The sequence below is a fragment of the Borostomias antarcticus genome (assembly GCF_949987555.1).
Source record: "Borostomias antarcticus genome assembly, chromosome: 11".
Taxonomy (NCBI): Eukaryota; Metazoa; Chordata; class Actinopteri; order Stomiiformes; family Stomiidae; genus Borostomias; species Borostomias antarcticus.
Window position 1 is genome coordinate 17801364 of NC_140244.1, and position 19648 is coordinate 17821011.

The 19648-nt window shown below is 49.1% G+C and overlaps 1 protein-coding gene across 1 annotated transcript; it reads right to left on the reverse strand.

Annotated features, from left to right (window-relative positions):
- Positions 1–435: 435 nt before the first annotated feature.
- Positions 436–19648, reverse strand: LOC311315443 (cilia- and flagella-associated protein 337-like; the record flags this gene model as incomplete). The annotated part of the gene is made up of 24 exons (XM_084446113.1): positions 19573–19648; positions 19190–19308; positions 18967–19070; positions 17815–18013; positions 17361–17481; positions 17109–17193; positions 16606–16721; positions 15828–15898; positions 13805–13935; positions 13590–13657; positions 12912–13060; positions 12298–12435; positions 11452–11559; positions 10214–10441; positions 9753–9823; positions 8197–8401; positions 5524–5736; positions 5016–5222; positions 4737–4844; positions 4118–4277; positions 3446–3578; positions 3072–3258; positions 2581–2679; positions 436–627 (listed from the first exon to the last, which is right to left on the reverse strand). Exons 1-24 carry the CDS (start codon positions 19604–19606, stop codon positions 436–438), a joined length of 3246 nt encoding a protein of 1081 aa, XP_084302239.1. The 5' UTR covers positions 19607–19648.

A 19648-nucleotide genomic window follows, 5' to 3' on the forward strand; every position in this document is an offset into this window, starting at 1 on the left:
AATCGGATCTTAGCACTATGATGACGCACCGAGTGTAACTGTCAAAAAGGTGGATGGAACGCTCACATAAATGTAGCCACGTCCTTTTCCTGACTAATGCCAACACCAACACAATTTCGCAATCATTAGGCCTACTTTATATCCGCGAAAAACCTTGACCTTGACTTTTACTCTGACTTCATACACACCATTTGGTGTGTGTGTGTGTGTGTGTGTGTGTGTGTGTGTGTGTGTGTGTGTGTGTGTGTGTGTGTGTGTGTGTGTGTGTGTGCGTGTGTGTGTGTGTGTGTGTGTGTGCGTGCGTAAGAGGGAGAGAGGCTGTCTATAAAGCAACAACTGAACAACCACACACAGACATTACATCTACTCTTAAAGGTGCTAGACGATAAATTGTGTATTGAAACAGTGAGTGCCGAGTTGTGTACCACAACACTTCTAGGAATCAGTACAGCCCCATCTGGCAGCGCTCCCTTTGGCTGTCTGTTTGGGAACAAGGGATTTCTTGCGCCCTCCCTTGGCAGAACCGAAGCTCTCCTGGGTCTTCTGCCGTTCCTTCAGCAGCTCGGGGATCGGTGGCAGATCGATGGGCTGCAGGGGGGTCAAGGGCATCGAGTTGTACACCCTCAGCTGAAAAGAAAAAAGTTATGAAAGTTCAAGTCGCACAGAAATGAAAAAAGCATTCTGTCCCATTTTGGTTCACATAATTGGTCATAGTGTTTATGGGATTAGTACGGAAGAGCATTAGGGCCAACAACTGTTTTGTTTTTTTAAGCTTCTGAGTTTAAAGTCAGAAATTCGGACTTTTTCTCAGAAGTTATTTCTGACTTTTTTCTCAGAAATTCTGACTTTAAACTCAGAAGTTATTTCTGCCTTTTTTTTCTCAGAAATTCAGACTTTAAAGTCAGAAATTCAGACTTTAAACTCAGAAGCTTAAAAAAAAAAAAACTCAGTTGTTGGCCCTAATGCTCTTCCACCTATTCAACGATGTATGCCAAAAAAATTCTAAATTCTACTTTTGTTGTAATCTTATATCAAAGTATATAATTTCTTACTTCTTGGAAAACGGTAGGTCACGTGCAATTACGACAACAGGTACCTTAGATTTCAGGCCAATAATGTCACGACATCCACCCTTCAAACAACGTCCATCGAATCTGTCTAAAGTTCTTAAAACCCATCCACTTGTCAATGTTCCAATCAAATTCCTCTAAACATATGTCCCACCCTCATAGCTTGTTTGCGTCGGAAATACATCAAACTACGGAAGTTAGATAATCTCAAACGTCTGTTTCTGTGCGACTTTAAAGTGTTAAACAATGTTAATGTGTTAATTTGTTTAAATGTTTTATTCCGTACATGTTACTGTGTGTAGGTATAATAAGGGTTGGGTAAATGAAGTGCACAGACTTCACATTCAACTAAAAAAAGATAATAAATATTGCTGCAAGCAGCAATACCGGGGGCCAGGCATCAATCACAGAGAGCGCATCAAAGGCAACAAGTGCAACGAAAATGTCAATGAAAATACAATGAAAGCGCAACAGGGGTGGCTTTGCAAAAATGCTTATATCAACATCAAAACTGAATCTGGCGATTTCGTGTCAAATTATTGAGCATTGCATGTCCTACACATACAATAAATATGAATCCCATTTGTCCACGGGGGGCGCCACAGAAATTGATTGCGTTTTAGCCACTTTTAAGCATTTTGGCTCATTATAGTGCCATCTTGTGGCCAGTCCGCTTCATATTTCTTTAGTTACCAGTAGGCATGCTCTGGTACCACTGTACAAAGTTTCAGAAAAATCAACATGGGGGTTAGGCCTAAACAGGAAATTAGCTCTCTAGCACCCCCATTTGGTTTGATTTGGTCAGTAATGGAGGGTTATCCTCCGTTTATGTGTGTTGATATGCCTACAATGTTTGGTGGTGTTCTGTCCAACCCATCAGAAATTATACACCTTCATGTGAAAACCCACGCTCCCTGCAATCTTAATTGGCTCATAGTAGATATTGTAATCAACTTTCCAAACTTTTGCAGAGATGGGACTTTAGATATTGGTCCCTAGATTGTGTCTACTGAGTTTCATGCAGATTGGTGAAATTTCCTAGGAGGAGATAGGTTTTAAACGTAAAAAAAATCGACATAAAAAATCAAATCTAGAAAATCTACATAACCGTAAGTTATAGGTTCTTGAGGCAAATTTGTTTATCCTGAGTTTCATGACGCTAGGTCAAACGGGCATGAGATATGCCAGTTAAAAGTTTGTATTTTCAATCAATTGCTATAGCGCCCCCCTTTGACCAATCAATGTAAAATCCGGTTCATGGCATCTTTGCATCCCTCTGACATTGTGCAAAGTTTCGTAAAAATCGACCAGTCGGTTATAGGGGCTGCCATTGACTTCCATGACAGAATAATAACAATAAAACTACCAATTACAATAGGGTGCCTCGCACTTTGTCCTTGGTCCCCTAACAAAAGTAGAGTTAATGTCCTTGAATATCTTGAATCAACCATCAGATTGATAGGGAGCAGGTGGCAGTGCGGTATGAAGCTGTGCAGCCTGAGGGACCTGCCTGCTCTCTGCTGCTGAAGGAGGTCCGGAGGTCCAGGGGGCAGGAGGGGAGGCGGTGGCGCACCTTCTGCTTGTAGGCCCGGCCCAGGATAGCACTGGTCTGTGGAGAGAACGGGTAAGGCATGGCAAGGCAAGGAAAGTTTATTAGTAGAGCACATTTCAGCAACAAGGCAATTCAAAGTGCTTTACATGAGACATTAAAAGCAACAAGCATGTGCAACACATAAAAGGACAAAATGCAAAAAAGGACATTTGAAACAAAATGCAGGAAAAATAAAATACAGGAATAAAAGTTACTGTGTATGAATAAATAATTAATTGATTTAATAAAAAAGAGCAGCAAAAAGAAACGTCTTCAGGTAGGTATAGATATCTATGTGGGCTAGGGTTAGGTACAGTAGTTGGATAGGTTAGTTGTTTGGTCGGCTGGAGCTATGATAGGGTCACTTCTCACACACACACCCCTCTCCACCGATTTCTGCCCCTCCTCACCTGCTTGCCCTTCTCCTGCCAGCTCTGCCAGGTCTCCTCCAGCTGCTCGTTGCTGTAGTGGTCGATACACGGGTCAGCGGGCGCCAGCGCCTCCAGGTTAGAGGTCGCATTCTCGCTGAAGTCGGGCACGGCGGAGTGCTGCAGCCTCTGCCTGGTCAGCGTCTCCTGGATACGCTTCTTGGCGATGCTGCCATTGATAAACACACACACACACACACACACACACACATACACAGGTAGGTATGGCTCAATGACAATATCTACACTGTAAATGGGACCACTTACACAACAAAGTCCCAGCACCACCAGGAACAAAGAGGAGGAGAGTAGTAGCAGCAGGACCAACTGGACTAGGACCAGGATGTGGGACTCACTTCCAGTGTGGGCGTGTGCCCTGGTTGAGTACGTTGAGAGTCTGGCAGGAGCCCACTCTCCTCAGGTCCACAGGCAGGTCTGTGGGGTAGCTGCAGGGGTCGCCCACTCGCCACTGGGCCTGCCCAAACGTCCCTGAAACACAACACGGTCACTGGGCCTGCCCAAACGTCCCTGAAACACAACATGGTCACTGGGCCTGCCCAAACGTCCCTCAAACACAACGCTCTCACCAAACGCTTCCTGTGAGCAGCCGCTAGCTGCGCCTGCCTAGCTATGTATGTAGCGGCATGAAGAGTGACTACTGTGTATTGGCCTGCCTATGTAGCTGTCAACAGCTGTAGTCCTAACCCTAGGTATAGTCCTAACCCTAGATCTAGTCCTAACCCTAGGTATAGCCCTAACTCTAGGTCTAGTCTTACCCTAGGCATAGTCCTAACCCTAGGTCTAGCCCTAACCTTGGTCTAATCCTAACCCTAGGTCTAGCCCTAACCTTGGTCTAGTCCTAACCCTAGGTCTAGCCCTAACCTTGGTCTAGTCCTAACCCTAGGTCTAGCCCTAACCTTGGTCTAGTCCTAACCCCAGGTCTAGCCCTAACTTTGGTCTAGTCCTAACTCTAGATCTAACCCTAACCCTAGGTCTAGTCCTAACTCTAGGTCTAACCCTATCCCTACCCACGTAGCTGCCAGCGATGTTCCAGAGACGCACGTTGCAGTCGAGGCTGGCGGTGACGATGAGACTGAAACGCTCCACGTACTCCAGACTGACGATGCTCCTCAGGTGACCCCGCCAGGAGCTGAGCAGGGGGGGCGGGGTCAGGGACACCCTCCAACCCTTCACCACCGGGGGGAGGAGAGAGACACAGCCCCGGTCAGGCTAGAGAGACACACAGCCCTGGTCAAACTAGAGAGACACACAGCCCCGGTCAGGCTAGAGAGACACACAGCCCTGGTCAGGCTAGAGAGACACACAGCCCTGGTCAGGCTAGAGAGACACACAGCCCTGGTCAAACTAGAGAGACACACAGACCTGGTCAGGTTAGAGAGACACACAGCCCTGGTCAAACTAGAGAGACACACAGCCCCGGTCAGGTTAGAGAGACACAGCCCTGGTCAAACTAGAGAGACACACAGCCCCAGGCAGGTTAGAGAGACACACAGCCCCGGTCAGGCTAGAGAGACAAACAGCCCCGGTCAGGTTAGCCTGGTTAGCCACCAGCTCAGTGGCCTTGTGGTTAGAGTGTCTCACCTCTGTCCTCTCCTCCTCCTCCTCGCTCCCTCGCGGCCCCTCCACCTGGCAGTAGGGGGGTATGAGGCCGGGCAGGTGGCCGGTGCTCTGGGGACGCCCCGCCCCCTCCTGCTGGCGGCGCGTGGGGATGCAGTACTCCGTTATGTCCCACAGCTGGGGGGAGGCGGGGAGGGGGGGGAGTCAGAAGTGAGGGAGGGAGAGAAAGAGTCTTTTTTGATTAAGCCCCTCCAAGTATTTTACACATACCGTGACAATCTGAACTGAAAAAGAACTGAGCTGAGCCGAGCTAGGATGGACGGAGCTGGACCAAACCCTCTAACCCACCGAGATGTATCCGACGTTGTCCCCCGTGAGCAGCATCTGGTCCTGCAGGTCGGTGGACATGGAGCTGACGGCGCCGGCGCCGGCCCGGAACTTGGCCAGCAGCCCCCCCTGGTGGTGGATGGACCAGGCGTAGACGAAGCCGTCCGCGCAGCTGGTCAGGAGGATGGCTGTGTCCGAACTGCGCTCCCGGGTGCCTAGGAACAGGGCCTGGAGGGGGGGGGGGGGGTTAGAAGAATTAGAGATTAGGAGAATTAGAGATTAGGAGAATTGGAGATTAGGAAAGGAAGGAGGGAATATGAAGAAGAAGGAGGGAGAGAAAAAGAAAACAATAGAGGTCTGATGTGATTGCCCTACTGCTCATTATACACACCAATCTGTGTGATCGAAACTCTAAAGTACATCCTGGATAGTGGACACAGGGGGCGCTCTTCTGAAGCTTCTGTCATTACAATGTATGTCATGTCTGTGGCCTGTACTGTGCCATAGAGACAGACTGTCTGGCCCATACCTTGTCCACCGCTAGTCTGGGCCTCTCCAGCTGCTTGGCGCTGATGTGGCTCTGGGTAGAAGCAGGTCTGGGGGCGCTGGGTGTCTCTGGCGCCCCCTGTCTGCAGCAGGAGGTAGTGACCCCCGCCTCCTCTGGGGGCTCTGGCTCCCCGCTCTCCATCGGACCCGGGGAGTTCGATGCCTCGAACCGGTCAAATGCCAAGCTGTCAATCACCTGGAGAAGGGTAGGGAGGAGACGAGGCGGGGAGGAGCCATGGGAGAAAGAGGAGGGAACAAGGAGTGGAAAAAATAAATGAGAGAAATAGAGAGACAGAGAGAGGGAGAGAGAGAGAGAAAGGAGGAAGAAGATCACTCAGCAGTTGTTAAAGGGGTCCACGTTTTTAATTGTTTTTGCATGTACATTTGAGTCTCTGATGGGCCTACTAATACACAGTATGAAGTGAAACAACCCAGTCATTTTGTTGTGGTCAGTCGAAATGAAAACATTAGAAAAAAGTCAGTCCCTGCAAGCCATTCAAATCTCCTGTGTCAAATTACGTCACAGTTGGGGACAAATTATAATAATCCCGCCCCCATCTGAATACCTCCAATCACCTGCGTATGTTTACCTGGCTATAAAGGCTGACATTATTTGCAGGTCCCGCTAGCTAGCATAATGTCTTTGCATGGAAAATGCTCAGTTCTTGGATGTACTAAGCAGCACAGATCGTCTACCAAGCTCAAAGCACAGCAGAGCTGAGTGGATAAATGTTATTTTTGATGGCATCGTTCCTGCTGAAATTGGCAAAACACTGGCAGTCAATCAATCAATCAAAGCTTTATTTGTATAGCGCATTTCATACCCAGAGGCAACACAATGCACTTTACAGAGAACAAGGGAGGTGGGCATACGACCCACTCTCTACATATTCCAGCGGGAAGCAAAAAAACAGTAATCACCCGGGGGCCAGATAAGTGAGCTGTAAAAATTCTTCCCTGACCCCTCTCAACAAGGCGATCGAGCAAGCTCCAGGAGTATGTATGTCTACCGGCTAAGAACATTTATAAAGCAGTGTGTGCTAACCACTTTTTGCCGGATTGCTTTTCCAACCTGGGTCAGTACAATGCAGGATTTCCAGATAAACTCTTTCTGAATGATGAAGCAATACCAACTGTCCCTGGAAATTATGCAGCAACTGTAAGTAATAATGCTAATAATGCTGTGTGTTTGTTTGCATAGAGTACTAACGCTAGCTAGCTAACACACTCCCCTTTTGCCTCAACCCGGATGTGTGTCTCATCAAATGTTAGAGTAGCGTTAGTGGAATGAAATTGGTAGACTTCTAGTTCATCGAGCAGTCAAAAATGATCAAATGTTAAAGGAAAATGCTCGTTTTGACAACCTGGACCTTATTTACGACATATTATAAGAAGTTTGACTCACCGAGATCACTTTGGTGTAGTTCGGAGGCCTGTAGAAGAAATTTAAAATCCAGCGCGAGCCAGTATATCCATGTAATGACGGTGGACGGGGCAACGAGAATGCAGTTTCTCAAAATCTATTTTCGGCCGCTAAACGGTGGTTTTCATCAATCAGATTGGATGAATCAACAGTTGAGATTCCTCAACGCGAGCCATTGTAGTGGTTTTCAAATACGGGGTCTTTAGCCTCTGTAATATGATCTTTACACGCCTTTCCCCACTTGCTCCAGCACGCATGCGCACAGGCCAGCGCGCAGACTGGCTATTCTCCGGCTCACATTCTCTGCGCTACGATCGTTGTTGGTGCCGAGAATATTGTCGTCGTCATTCGTCCGCAACAATCCGATCGTAGCGTAGATTTTGAGAAACTGCATTCTCGTTGCCCCGTCCACCGTCATTACATGGATATACTGGCTCGCGCTGGATTTTAAATTTCTTCTACAGGCCTCCGAACTACACCAAAGTGATCTCGGTGAGTCAAACTTCTTATAATATGTCGTAAATAAGGTCCAGGTTGTCAAAAACGAGCATTTTCCTTTAAGAAGTGGACATCATTGGATTCCCTTCGGCCTACAGAATCTAGCTTTTATTGTTTGTAGTCAAATTTAAAAATGATCAAATGTTAAGAAGTGGACATCATTGGATTCCCTTCGGCCTACAGAATCTAGCTTTTATTGTTGTTAGTCGAATGGTGTCATATCATATAGCCTGGTGGTGTCTAGCTAGCGAATGTAGCTAGAGGTAACAGCATGCAGCCATGGAGATAATAACATGGGCACTATCATGTTTAGTCAGGGAGAGATGACAATGAAATTTGTCACAGTGGCATCGAGTGTGGATGGTCCAGGCTAGCCAGCTATATTTGAGGTAGCATAGCGCCGTCAATAGCCCTCGTTCTCTAGCCTGCCGACTTGCTCTTAGCTGAGCTCATTTGCATATGAAAAAGCGCTCAATCCACTCAATCTGATCTCGTGGTCAACAGAGGGGTATAGAGGCATGCTAGAACGCTTATTCTGAGTGGGATTTTCAGCAAAAATACTCAAAGACATGTTTTGGTGTCCCCAAAGACTTATATTAAATTGTTGAAAACTAGCATAATAGGACACCTTTAACAAGATTGTTTAGAGTACGATGACTTGCACCATACCAGTATATGCTCAACTCTTCATTCATTGGACCCTTTGATAGTGACACGGTTATGAGTTGGCATTACCCGATTGGGCAGGAGCGGCCGCGGGCTCTCGCTGGCGTTGAACCTGCAGAAGGGGCGCCCGGAGTCGATGTTCCAGACGATGATGTCGCCGCTGTAGGAGGCGGTGACCAGCATCTTGTTTCCGTGGGCGTGCATGGAGTAGATGTCCTCTGTGTGGTACTGGTTCCAGACGCGGTACTCCATCTCATCGTCCTCCTTCACATCCCTGACCAGAGAGAGAGCACAGATGTCCTAGGGGGTACAGGGGTACGGCAGTGTGTATGGGGTAGGGTATAGAGAGATACGGGGGTATAGGGTTTCGAGGGTATGGGGTACAGGCATGTAGGGCTATGGGGGAACAGCTGTAGGTTCCATATATGCTACTCCATCTCCTTGTCCACCTTCATGTCTCTGACAGGGAGACGAGGAGAGAACATACGAGGTATCGGGGAGATATGGGGGAGATATGGGTTAGATATGGGGGAGATATGGGTTAGATATGGGGGAGATATGGGTTAGATATGGGGGAGATATGGGGGAGATATGGGGGAGATATGGGGGAGATATGGGTTAGATATGGGGGAGATATGGGTTAGATATGGGGGAGATATGGGGGAGATATGGGTTAGATATGGGGGAGATATGGGGGAGATATGGGTTAGATACAGGGGAGATATGGGGGAGATATGGGGGAGATATGGGTTAGATATGGGGGAGATATGGGTTAGATACAGGGGAGATATGGGGTAGGAGATATGGGTTAGATATGGGGGAGATATGGGGGAGATATGGGTTAGATATGGGGGAGATATGGGGGAGATATGGGTTAGATATGGGGGAGATATGGGGGAGATATGGGTTAGATATGGGGGAGATATGGGGGAGATATGGGTTAGATATGGGGGAGATATGGGGGAGATATGGGTTAGATACAGGGGAGATATGGGGGAGATATGGGTTAGATACAGGGGAGATATGGGGGAGATATGGGTTAGATACAGGGGAGATATGGGTTAGATACAGGGGAGATATGGGGGAGATATGGGGGAGATATGGGTTAGATACAGGGGAGATATGGGGGAGATATGGGGTAGGAGATATGGGGTAGAAAGGCATGGCGGTGGACATTAGGGTAGCCTGCTGGTTCCGGACACAGATCCCAATGTCCTCTTTAACATCTCTGACAAGGAGAACATGTGTATCAGGATACTGAGGTACTTGGGGTATTGGGGGTATATTGGGGGTGTAGGGGTATTGGGGCATTGGGGTGTACCCAGATTCAGTATTCCATCCTCCCATAACGTTACTCACACCCCAGAGGGATGGAGGTCCACGAGGGGAGAGGACATGAGAGGACATGATGAGAGTTTTGGGGGGTATTGGGTTTCTAGGAAGAGCACTTTGTCTAGGTATCACACTATATTCCACTATACTCCACACATACACAACCGAACACACACACACACACACACACACACACACACACACACACACATACACACACACACACACAAGCACACACACACACACACACAAACGGAACACAGACGTCAGTAACAGAAGTGTGTCCTACTCACAGGTACCACATGACCTTCTTGCTCCAACCAGACACGTAGATCCTCTGGTTTATGTAGATGATCCCTGTTACCTGGTAGATAAACATGAAACACATGGAACCAACCCAACCTACAGCCCTCATTCACAAAACAAAATGTCCCCCTAATAACAGAGAAGAGGGTATGAATCTTTTCATATATTCTGACTCAACTGAAGTCACGTTTTCATTGTTAAACGAATAATGAGTAATGGAGAAACTCTATGCACCTTTGTTTATCTACTGAACTTTGGATCAACCAATGTTGCAAAGACCATTCCATCACCATGGGATTTGTCACTGATATGCAGATATGATCTTTATCAGAATTCCGATTCTAATTCTGATAGATCATACTGGTATCTGTATATCAATAAGAAATCCCATGGGTGTGCTCTTAGCACATCTGAGCCGTTGTGCCAGGGAGGCGGAGAGCTGCAGTACCTCGTTCTCGTCCAGCAGGGGGAGCGTGAGCAGCAGGGCTCCGTTGTTGAAGTTCCAGAGCCGCAGGGTTCCGTCCTGGGAACCCGTGATGAGCCGGCGCTTGGGCCCGTCGAACGCCATGGCCGTCACCTCCACCGCCTTCTCTGGCGAGGTCTGGAACTGCATGACCTTCTCCCCGCTCAGGATGTCCCAGATGCTCACCACGCCGTTATGGCAACCGCTCACCACCTAGAGGTGAGGGAAGGTTAAAGGTCAAAGTCACAATGGTTGTCACACACCTGAATGTGTGAAATTAGTTTTCCACATTTGACCCATCCCCTGGGGGAGCGGTGAGCAGCAGCGGTGCCGCGCTCGGGAATCATTTGGTGATCGAACCCCCCAATTCCAACCCTTGATGCTGAGCGCCAAGCAGCGGGCAATGGGTACCATGTTTATAGTCTTTGGTATGACCCGGCCAGGGATCGAACTCACAACCTCCCAGTCTCAGGGCGGACACTCCAACCACAAGACCACTGGGCTGGACATGACATATGTAACAAACTGGAGTGAGTGAGGGCAGAGACAGAGGGGCACCACCATGAGCTCATGGGGGCTGGTGGTGAGGTTGGGTGAAAAGAGAACACAGAACACAGCTACACTTACACTACATTACATTATATTGCACTACACTACACTTACACTACATTAAACTACACTTACACTACATTACATTATATTACACTACACTACACTTACACTACATTAAACTACACTTACACTACATTACATTATATTACACTACACTACACTCACACTACATTAAACTACACTTACACTACATTACATTACATTACATTACACTACACTTACACTACATTAAACTATACTTACACTACATTACATTACACTACAATTATATTACACTTACACTACATTACACTACACTTAATTACACAACACTTATACTACATTACATTACATTACAATACTCTTACATTACATTACATTACAATACACGTACACTACATTTCTGCTGTCACCCACAGTGGTGCCATAGCACATAGCATGTCTTCGGACAAAGAGGGATGTCTCAACCAGCCCGTAGAGGACTTCATTCATGTGGCGTTCTCAATGACTGAGGCCTGTCAGCCCTCCTGGAGCAGAGAGGGCCAGAGACAGGCGGTCGACCCCCAGAGAGGAGGCCGGGCCCTGGGTAGCGAGGGCAGGGAGGGACGCCTGGTCCAGGAGGACCAGCTCACCTGTTTGAAGTTGGCGTTGTAGAGAGCTGAGCAGAGACGATGCTCGTGGGACGTCTTCAGCATGTGGAGGGTGTCCAAATCATCCACCACTCCATGGAGAACCCCGATCTGCACGCACACACATACACACACATACGCACGAACACGCTCACACGCACACACACACACTCTCACACACACACACACACACACACGCACACGCTCAAACACACACGTGCATACACACACATGCACGAACACACACACACACACATGCATGAACACACACGCACCCATACATGCACAAACACACACACGCACAAACACACACACATGCACACACACACACACACACACACACATCACACACACACACATGCAAACACACACGCACAGATGCACGAACACACACACACATGCACGAACACACACGCACACACGCACAGACACACGCAAACAGACACGCACGAACACACACAGACGCACGCACACACACATACGCATGAACACACACATACGCACGCACACACACATACGCACGAACACACACACGCATGAACACACACACACGCACGTACATGAAGACTCATGAGTTACTCAGGGTGCTTTAATGCTTTATAAAGATGAGTAACCATGACTGGTCTGTCCGTTACTGGAGCAAAACATCAGCGCTGAGCTCGTCAGAGATGAGCCTGAGTCACCAGTGTGAGTGAGTGAGGGGGCGGGGCCATACCAGGATGGTGGCGAGGACCAGGGTGTTGGTGTCACCAGTGTGAGTGAGTGAGGGGGCGGGGCCATACCAGGATGGTGGCGAGGACCAGGGTGTTGGTGTCACCAGTGTGAGTGGGTGAGGGGTTGGAGCCATACCAGGATGGTGGCGAGGACCAGGGTGTTGGTGTCCCTGTTGTAGCTGACGCTGGAGACAGGGAACCGGCTCATGGGAACGTTCCTGGAGTGGATGTTCTGCAGACAGGTGCAGTCCTGCAGGTCCCACACTCGCACGTTCTCCCAGGGGAGAGAGGGAGGGAGGAGGGAGGGAGGGAGGAGGGAGGGGGCAGGACGCAAAAAACACAAACATAAAAACACACAAACACAGAATACTAGATAAGAGAGAAGAATAGAACTGGGTGTTTGGTGTACTGGTGCAGTATATTACACATATACACACACTCCAATTCTATTAAGGCTCAGAATGTGATGGATAGTACATGAACAGTCTGCATCTGTAACCCGTCCATTTCGCCATGTCCAGAGTGGGATTAGAACCCGGGTCTCCCGCTTGGGAGGCGGACACGCTGACAGTCAATAGGGGCGTCCCTCTTGGAGTGACTGTCAGCGCTGAGGAGTGAGTTTCACCAGCTGCTCCACGTTTCTCTAGCTTACACATCTATCAAATACTGAGCACCAAAACTCCACAGGAGGAGTCCTGGTGACAGAGAGCGCGGGTGCTGGTTCGGAGGGCCGGAGGAGGGTTTAGCTACCTTGTCCTTGGAGATGCTGATGATCTTGTTGTCGCGTCCGTTGACCACGATGTGCGTGACGGTGGAGGAGTGACCCTTCATCTGAGACGTGGCGCAGTTGGTCACATAGGGGTTCCACACACGCACGATACGATCTACCCCCCCGGTCACTGGATAGATACACAGATTAGAGAGAGATAGATAGATAGATAGATAGATAGATAGATAGATAGATAGATAGATAGATAGATAGATAGATAGATAGATAGATAGGTCACTGTCACGCAGCAGAGGAGAGGAGAGTAGGAGAGAGTAGAGGAGAGGAGAAGAGAAGAGAAGAGAGGAGAAGAGAGGAGAGGAGAAGGGAGGAGAGGAGAGGAAAGGAGAGGAGAGGAGAGGAGAGGAAAGGAAAGGAAAGGAAAGGAAAGGAAAGGAAAGGAAAGGAAAGGAAAGGAAAGGAAAGGAAAGGAAAGGAAAGGAAAGGAAAGGAAAGGAAAGGAAAGGAAAGGAAAGGAGAAGAGAGGAGAAGAGATGAGAGGAGAGGAGAAGGGAGATGAGAGGAAAGGAGAGGAGAAGAGAGGAGAGGAGAAGAGATGAGAGGAGAAGGGAGGAGATGAGAGGAAAGGAGAGGAGAAGAGAGTAGAGGAGAAGGGAGGAGAGGAGCTCTACAAGTGTCCCTCATGCCTCAGGCTCTCTCACCCAGGACATTCAATTCAGAGGAGTAGTCAAAGCAGAGGATGCCATTCCTCAACTGGAACGATGAGTTGCTGAATAAATGAATGAATGAATGAATGGAACAACAGACAGCATGCTGTTGATATTACATACACTTAACTACTGTACATCTACAAACGAGGGGAGCAGGGGTGAGGTGAGGAGGGTGGAGGGGAGGTGGGGGGGTGGGGGGGGCGTACTGGACTTTGGCCTTCTGGGAGTGAGGCACGGTGGTGAGCACCATGGCAGTTTGGTCCGATGCACAGCAGCTGGCGACGGCGTTCAGCTCTGGCAGGAAACGGATCTGGTGGCACCAGTTGTTGTGTAAGGCCTGAAGAATGGTGAATAGAGAGAGAGAGAGAGAGGGGGGGGGGGAGGGAGAGAGAGATGGGGGAGAGAAGAGAGAGAAGGAGGGAGACAAAGAGAGAGAGAGAAAGAGGGATGAGTGGATAAAGGGACAGAACCTTAATGCAAAATACAATTACCCTCTGGGGACAAAAAAAAGTTTATGTAGGACAGGAGAACAACCCATCCCTCTCTCCACTCATCCCCCCATCCCCCTCTCCACCTCTCATCCAAGAAACACTGTCATCATCCCTCTCTCCACTCATCCCCCCATCCCCCTCTCCACCTCTCATCCAAGAAACGCTGTCATCATCCCTCTCTCCACTCATCCCCCATCCCCCTCTCCACCTCTCATCCAAGAAACACTGTCATCATCCCTCTCTCCACTCATCCCCCATCCCCCTCTCCACCCCTCATCCAAGAAACACTGTCATCATCCCTCTCTCCACTCATCCCCCCATCCCCCTCTCCACCTCTCATCCAAGAAACACTGTCATCATCCCTCTCTCCACTCATCCCCCATCCCCCTCTCCACCCCTCATCCAAGAAACACTGTCATCATCCCTCTCTCCACTCATCCCCCCATCCCCCTCTCCACCTCTCATCCAAGAAACACTGTCATCATCCCTCTCTCCACTCATCCCCCCATCCCCCTCTCCACCTCTCATCCAAGAAACACTGTCATCATCCCTCTCTCCACTCATCCCCCATCCCCCTCTCCACCCCTCATCCAAGAAACACTGTCATCATCCCTCTCTCCACTCATCCCCCCATCCCCCTCTCCACCTCTCATCCAAGAAACACTGTCATCATCCCTCTCTCCACTCATCCCCCATCCCCCTCTCCACCCCTCATCCAAGAAACACTGTCATCATCCCTCTCTCCACTCATCCCCCATCCCCCTCTCCGCCCCTCATCCAAGAAACACTGTCATCATCCCTCTCTCCACTCATCCCCCCATCCCCCTCTCCACCCCTCATCCAAGAAACACTGTCATCATCCCTCTCTCCACTCATCCCCCCATCCCCCTCTCCACCCCTCATCCAAGAAACACAGTCGTCATCCCTCTCTCCTGTCACCTCTCCATTTCTTTTCAAAGGGACAGCCACACAAAGAGACGGAAATATCCGAACAGCTCCCCTGAGACATGAGAACTGTGTCAGCCATGATAAAACTAGAGAGAGCGGTGATTACACTGTAAACGGAAGATGGCCGCCGGACGCCCGCCTGACAGAGGCCAGACAGTCTGCCCCAAGAACCGGGCTATCTAGTAAGCTGGTGCTCTAGCTGTAGACGCTATAGCACAATGCCAACCACCCTCTCCACCCTCTCCCCCACACCCTGGTCTGACACCAAGGACTGAGCACCACAGGAGGTCCTTTGTCCCAGCAGCCATCAGGCTGTTTAACAGCTCAGTTGAGGGCAGGGGCCTCTGACCTGAGCTCACCTGACCCCCTCCTCTCCCCTTCCCTCACCCGCCCCCCCTCCCTCCCTCCTTTCGTTTGCAATTACTACTGACACTTTTATTAGTTTATTGCTCACTTTATGCACTTTACTCAGTTTTTTATCATCAACATTTTATGACATGTCGATTGATTGAATTTGCCGTCTGTCTCTTGTTGTGTTGTGTATTGCTGTGTTGCTCTATGTTGTGTTGTGCCGTGAGCTATTAGATACATAGAATTTCCCCAAGGGGATTAATAAAGTGCCTGCCTGCCTGCCAACCTACCTACCTACCTATAGCATGCTCAGAGTCTGCATGTCTGAGTTCTAGAAGAGCCAACCTTTACCATCTCAAAAGGGAATGGTGGACAGGAACTATGATGTCATACACCAGTCTCTGTTCCAGAGAGCTTCAAGGCGAGAGGATTTACGCACCACTTTGAAACACAGGAAGTGCTTGGAGGGGTTCTTGAGCAACTCAGGGACAGGGATGCGACAGATACCTCCTGGAACAGACAGCAGAGGCAGAGGGTCACAACGGGGTCACCGCAGGGTCAAGGTTCAAAAGGAGCCGAGTAACTGAAGAGCCCTTCGTATTCTGACTCACACAGCCTTAGCAGTGAAGACAACCGATAGCGCAAGGATGTCTGAGACTGTGAACAAGGAAGCTGCTGGTTCTCTCACTGTGCCACGCTCATAGGGACCAGGGTTCGAATCCCAGCCCCGAGGACAGTGTGTGAATAATAATAATAATAATAATAATAATGCATTTTATTTCAAGGCGCCTTTCAAAACACCCAAGGTTACCGTACATGGTTAAAACAAGTAAACAGACACAAAATTTACAAAGGTAAAACAATAACAAAACAATTATAAATATCAGTCTAAGAAAATGATAGAGAGTATGCCTGTATAAGGAGGTGTGTTTAGAGACGGGAAACGAAGGTGGGGAGATGGTGTATTGCGCGGATGTCTTGTGGTAGAGCGTTCCAGAGGGGGGGGGCACATGCGTTCCAGAGGGTGGGGGGGCACATGCGTTCCAGAGGGGGGGGGGAACATGCGTTCCAGACGCAGGGGGCACATGCGTTCCAGAGTCGGGGGGCACATGTGTTCCAGAGGCGGGGGGGCACATGCGTTCCAGAGGGGGGGGGGGCACGGCGGCTGGAGGCCCTGGATCCCACGGTAGTCAGGTGAAGGTATGTTTGTTTAGTACCGGGCTTGTAGGCTCCGCTGTTGAAGAGGCCGTTCTGGAGCACGTCAGAGGAGATGAAGACGCTCACACAGCCGTCCACGTCGCCCGCAGAGAACACCCCCTTAGTCCCATCTGACCTGGACACACACACACACGCATGCACACACACACACACACACGCACACACACACAGACATGCATGCACACGCACACAGACACGCATGCACACGCACACACACACACATGCGCGCACACACATGCACACACACGCACACACACACACATACATACACACGCGCACACAGGCATGCACACATGCACACACACGCACAGACACACACGCACACACACACACACGCACACACACGTGCACACACACACGCATGCACACACACGCACGCACACATACATGCACACATGCACGAGGATCAAAATCAAATTCCCTTGGACCTACATATTGTCCTGTTGTAATACATTTGAATAAAATGGCCCTGCACCCAGCTGCCTCCCAGCCAGTAGCCTACCAGTAATCCATGACAACCACGTAGCCCTTGAATCCCGTCACAAGGAAGACGATGTCACACTTGCTGGCGCTGATGTCATAGAATTCTTGATAACACACAGAAGACACAGGAATGGGAATGGACAGGTTTTCAAACACCAGGAACGCACAACGATCGAATCACACACACACACACACATACAGCCATGCATACACACACACACACACACACACACACATAAACCCATGCATACACACACACACACACACTCACCCAGGTCTCGTCCAGTGGAGGCGATGGCCAGCAGGTTGAGGTTACTGAGGCAGAGCATGTCTGTGACCCAGATCTGCTGGGAGGAGGAGAAGGAAGGGGAGGCTCGCTTCTGATGCTCCAACTACAGGGGGAGGGAGAGGAGGGAGGGAGGGAGAGGAGAGAGAGGGGAGGGAAGGAGCGGAGAGAGAGGGGAGGGAAGGAGGGTGAAGGAGGAGGGAGGGAGGGAGAGGAGGGGGGGTAGAAAGAGAGAAGGGGGGGTGGGTGAGGCGAAAGTTACTTAATAATATTTCTTAAAACACACACATACAGTACACACACACACACACACACTTTATTGTGCACTTTATTCTGTTTTCTGTTTTAGTTTATTTTATATATTATACAGCACTTTGGTGCAACTTCGTGCTTTATAAATAAAGTTGACCTTGACCTTGACACACACACACACACTCACGTTGACGGTGCGGGTCAGCTTGAACCTCTCGCTCCAGTAGTTGAGGATGCCGTCGCGGCTGACAGACAGGTAGCGGCCCAGCTGGCCGCGTGTCTTCGGGGGCGCCGCCCGGCCCCGCCCCCCGGACCCCTCCTTCTCCTCCGCCTGCAGCGTCTGGAACGGGTAGAACTGCAGCCGCACGATGGGCTTGCAGTGCGCCCTGGGACGCGGAGTAGTGTAGAGCAGAGCAGAGCGCATTAGAATCTGCTTTCTACGGAGAATCATCCTCTGAATGAATGAATGAATGAATGAATGAATAAATGAATAAATGAATAAATGAATAAATGAATAAATGAATGTATGTATGTATGTATGTATGTATGTATGAATGAATGAATGCATGAATGAATTAATGAATTAATGAATTAATGAATTAAAGGACAATGCTCGTTTTTAACAACCTGGATCTTATTTACGGCATATTATAAGACGTTTCACTCACCGAGATAACTTTGGTGTAATTCGGAGGCCTGTAGAAGAAATTTTAAATCCAGCGCGAGCCAAGTATATCCATGTAATGGCGGCGGATGGGGCACTGAGAATGCAGCTTCTAAAAAATCTATTTTCTGCCCTGAAACAGTTGTTTTCATCAATCTGTCTTTATGAATCGCTGTGCGCATGCGTGCTGGAGCAAGTGAGGAAGCTATTTCGTTTCTAAAGATCATATTACAAAGGCATGTGAAAAACCACAACAGGCCTACGCTCTATGTAAGCACAACTAGCGATTCATAAAGACAGATTGATGAAAACAACCATTTCGCGGCAGAAAATAGATTTTTTAGAAGCTGCATTCTCAGTGCCCCGTCCGCCGCCATTACATGGATATACTTGGCTCACGCTGGATTTAAAATTTCTTCTACAGGCCTCCGAATTACACCAAAGTTATCTCGGTGAGTGAAACGTCTTATAATATGCCGTAAATAAGGTCCAGGTTGTCAAAAACTAGCATTGTCCTTTAATGAATGAATGAATGATTGAAAGAATGAAAGAATGAATGAATGAATGAATGAATGAATGAATGAATGAATGAATGAATGAATGAATGAATGAATGAATGAATGAATGAGTTCACCGGTCCGAGTGACGGTGCGCCAGGTGATAGGGTGGACCTACACAGGGACGATTTTGAGGGGTTTGGGGAAGTAGAGCGGCCGGTTCTGCTTCTGCAGCGAGTCCTTCTCTCTATACTCCAACAGCATGTAGTTCAGATACTCATCCTGCAGAGGGAGACAAAGGGGGTTAGGCGCAGCGGGCGCGAGTGCGTGCGTGTGTGTGCGTGAGTGTGTGTGTGTGTGTGTGTGTTTGTGTGTTTGTGTGTGTGTGCGCAGACACCCACCCAGTCCAAGCTGCCATCACAGTTGGTGTCCACTTTCATGAAGATCATATCCACGTCCTCATCATCGATGTCGCCCATGATCTTCTTGATGGCCTCGCGGAACTCATCCATGTCCAGACCTGGAGGGGTGGGGGAGGGGGGAAGAGAGGAAGGAGAGAGAGAGAGAGAGAGAGAGAGAGAGAGAGAGAGGGTAGACAGAGAGGTCATACAGTACACGTTTTTGGTGGAATATGACTGAGGAAGAAAGAGGATGTGCTTCCTGGCATTGTAGTGAGTATAAAGTGTGTGTGTGTGTGTGTGTTTGTGTGTGTGTGTGTGTGTGTGTGTGTGTGTGTGTGTGTGTGCTTGTGTGAGTGTGTGTGTGTGTGTGTGTGTGTGCCCACCTCCCCCCCCGTCCGTGTCGGCCTCATGGAACATGGCCTTGATGCGTCGGAGGTGCTCATCGTTGATCTGGTCCTC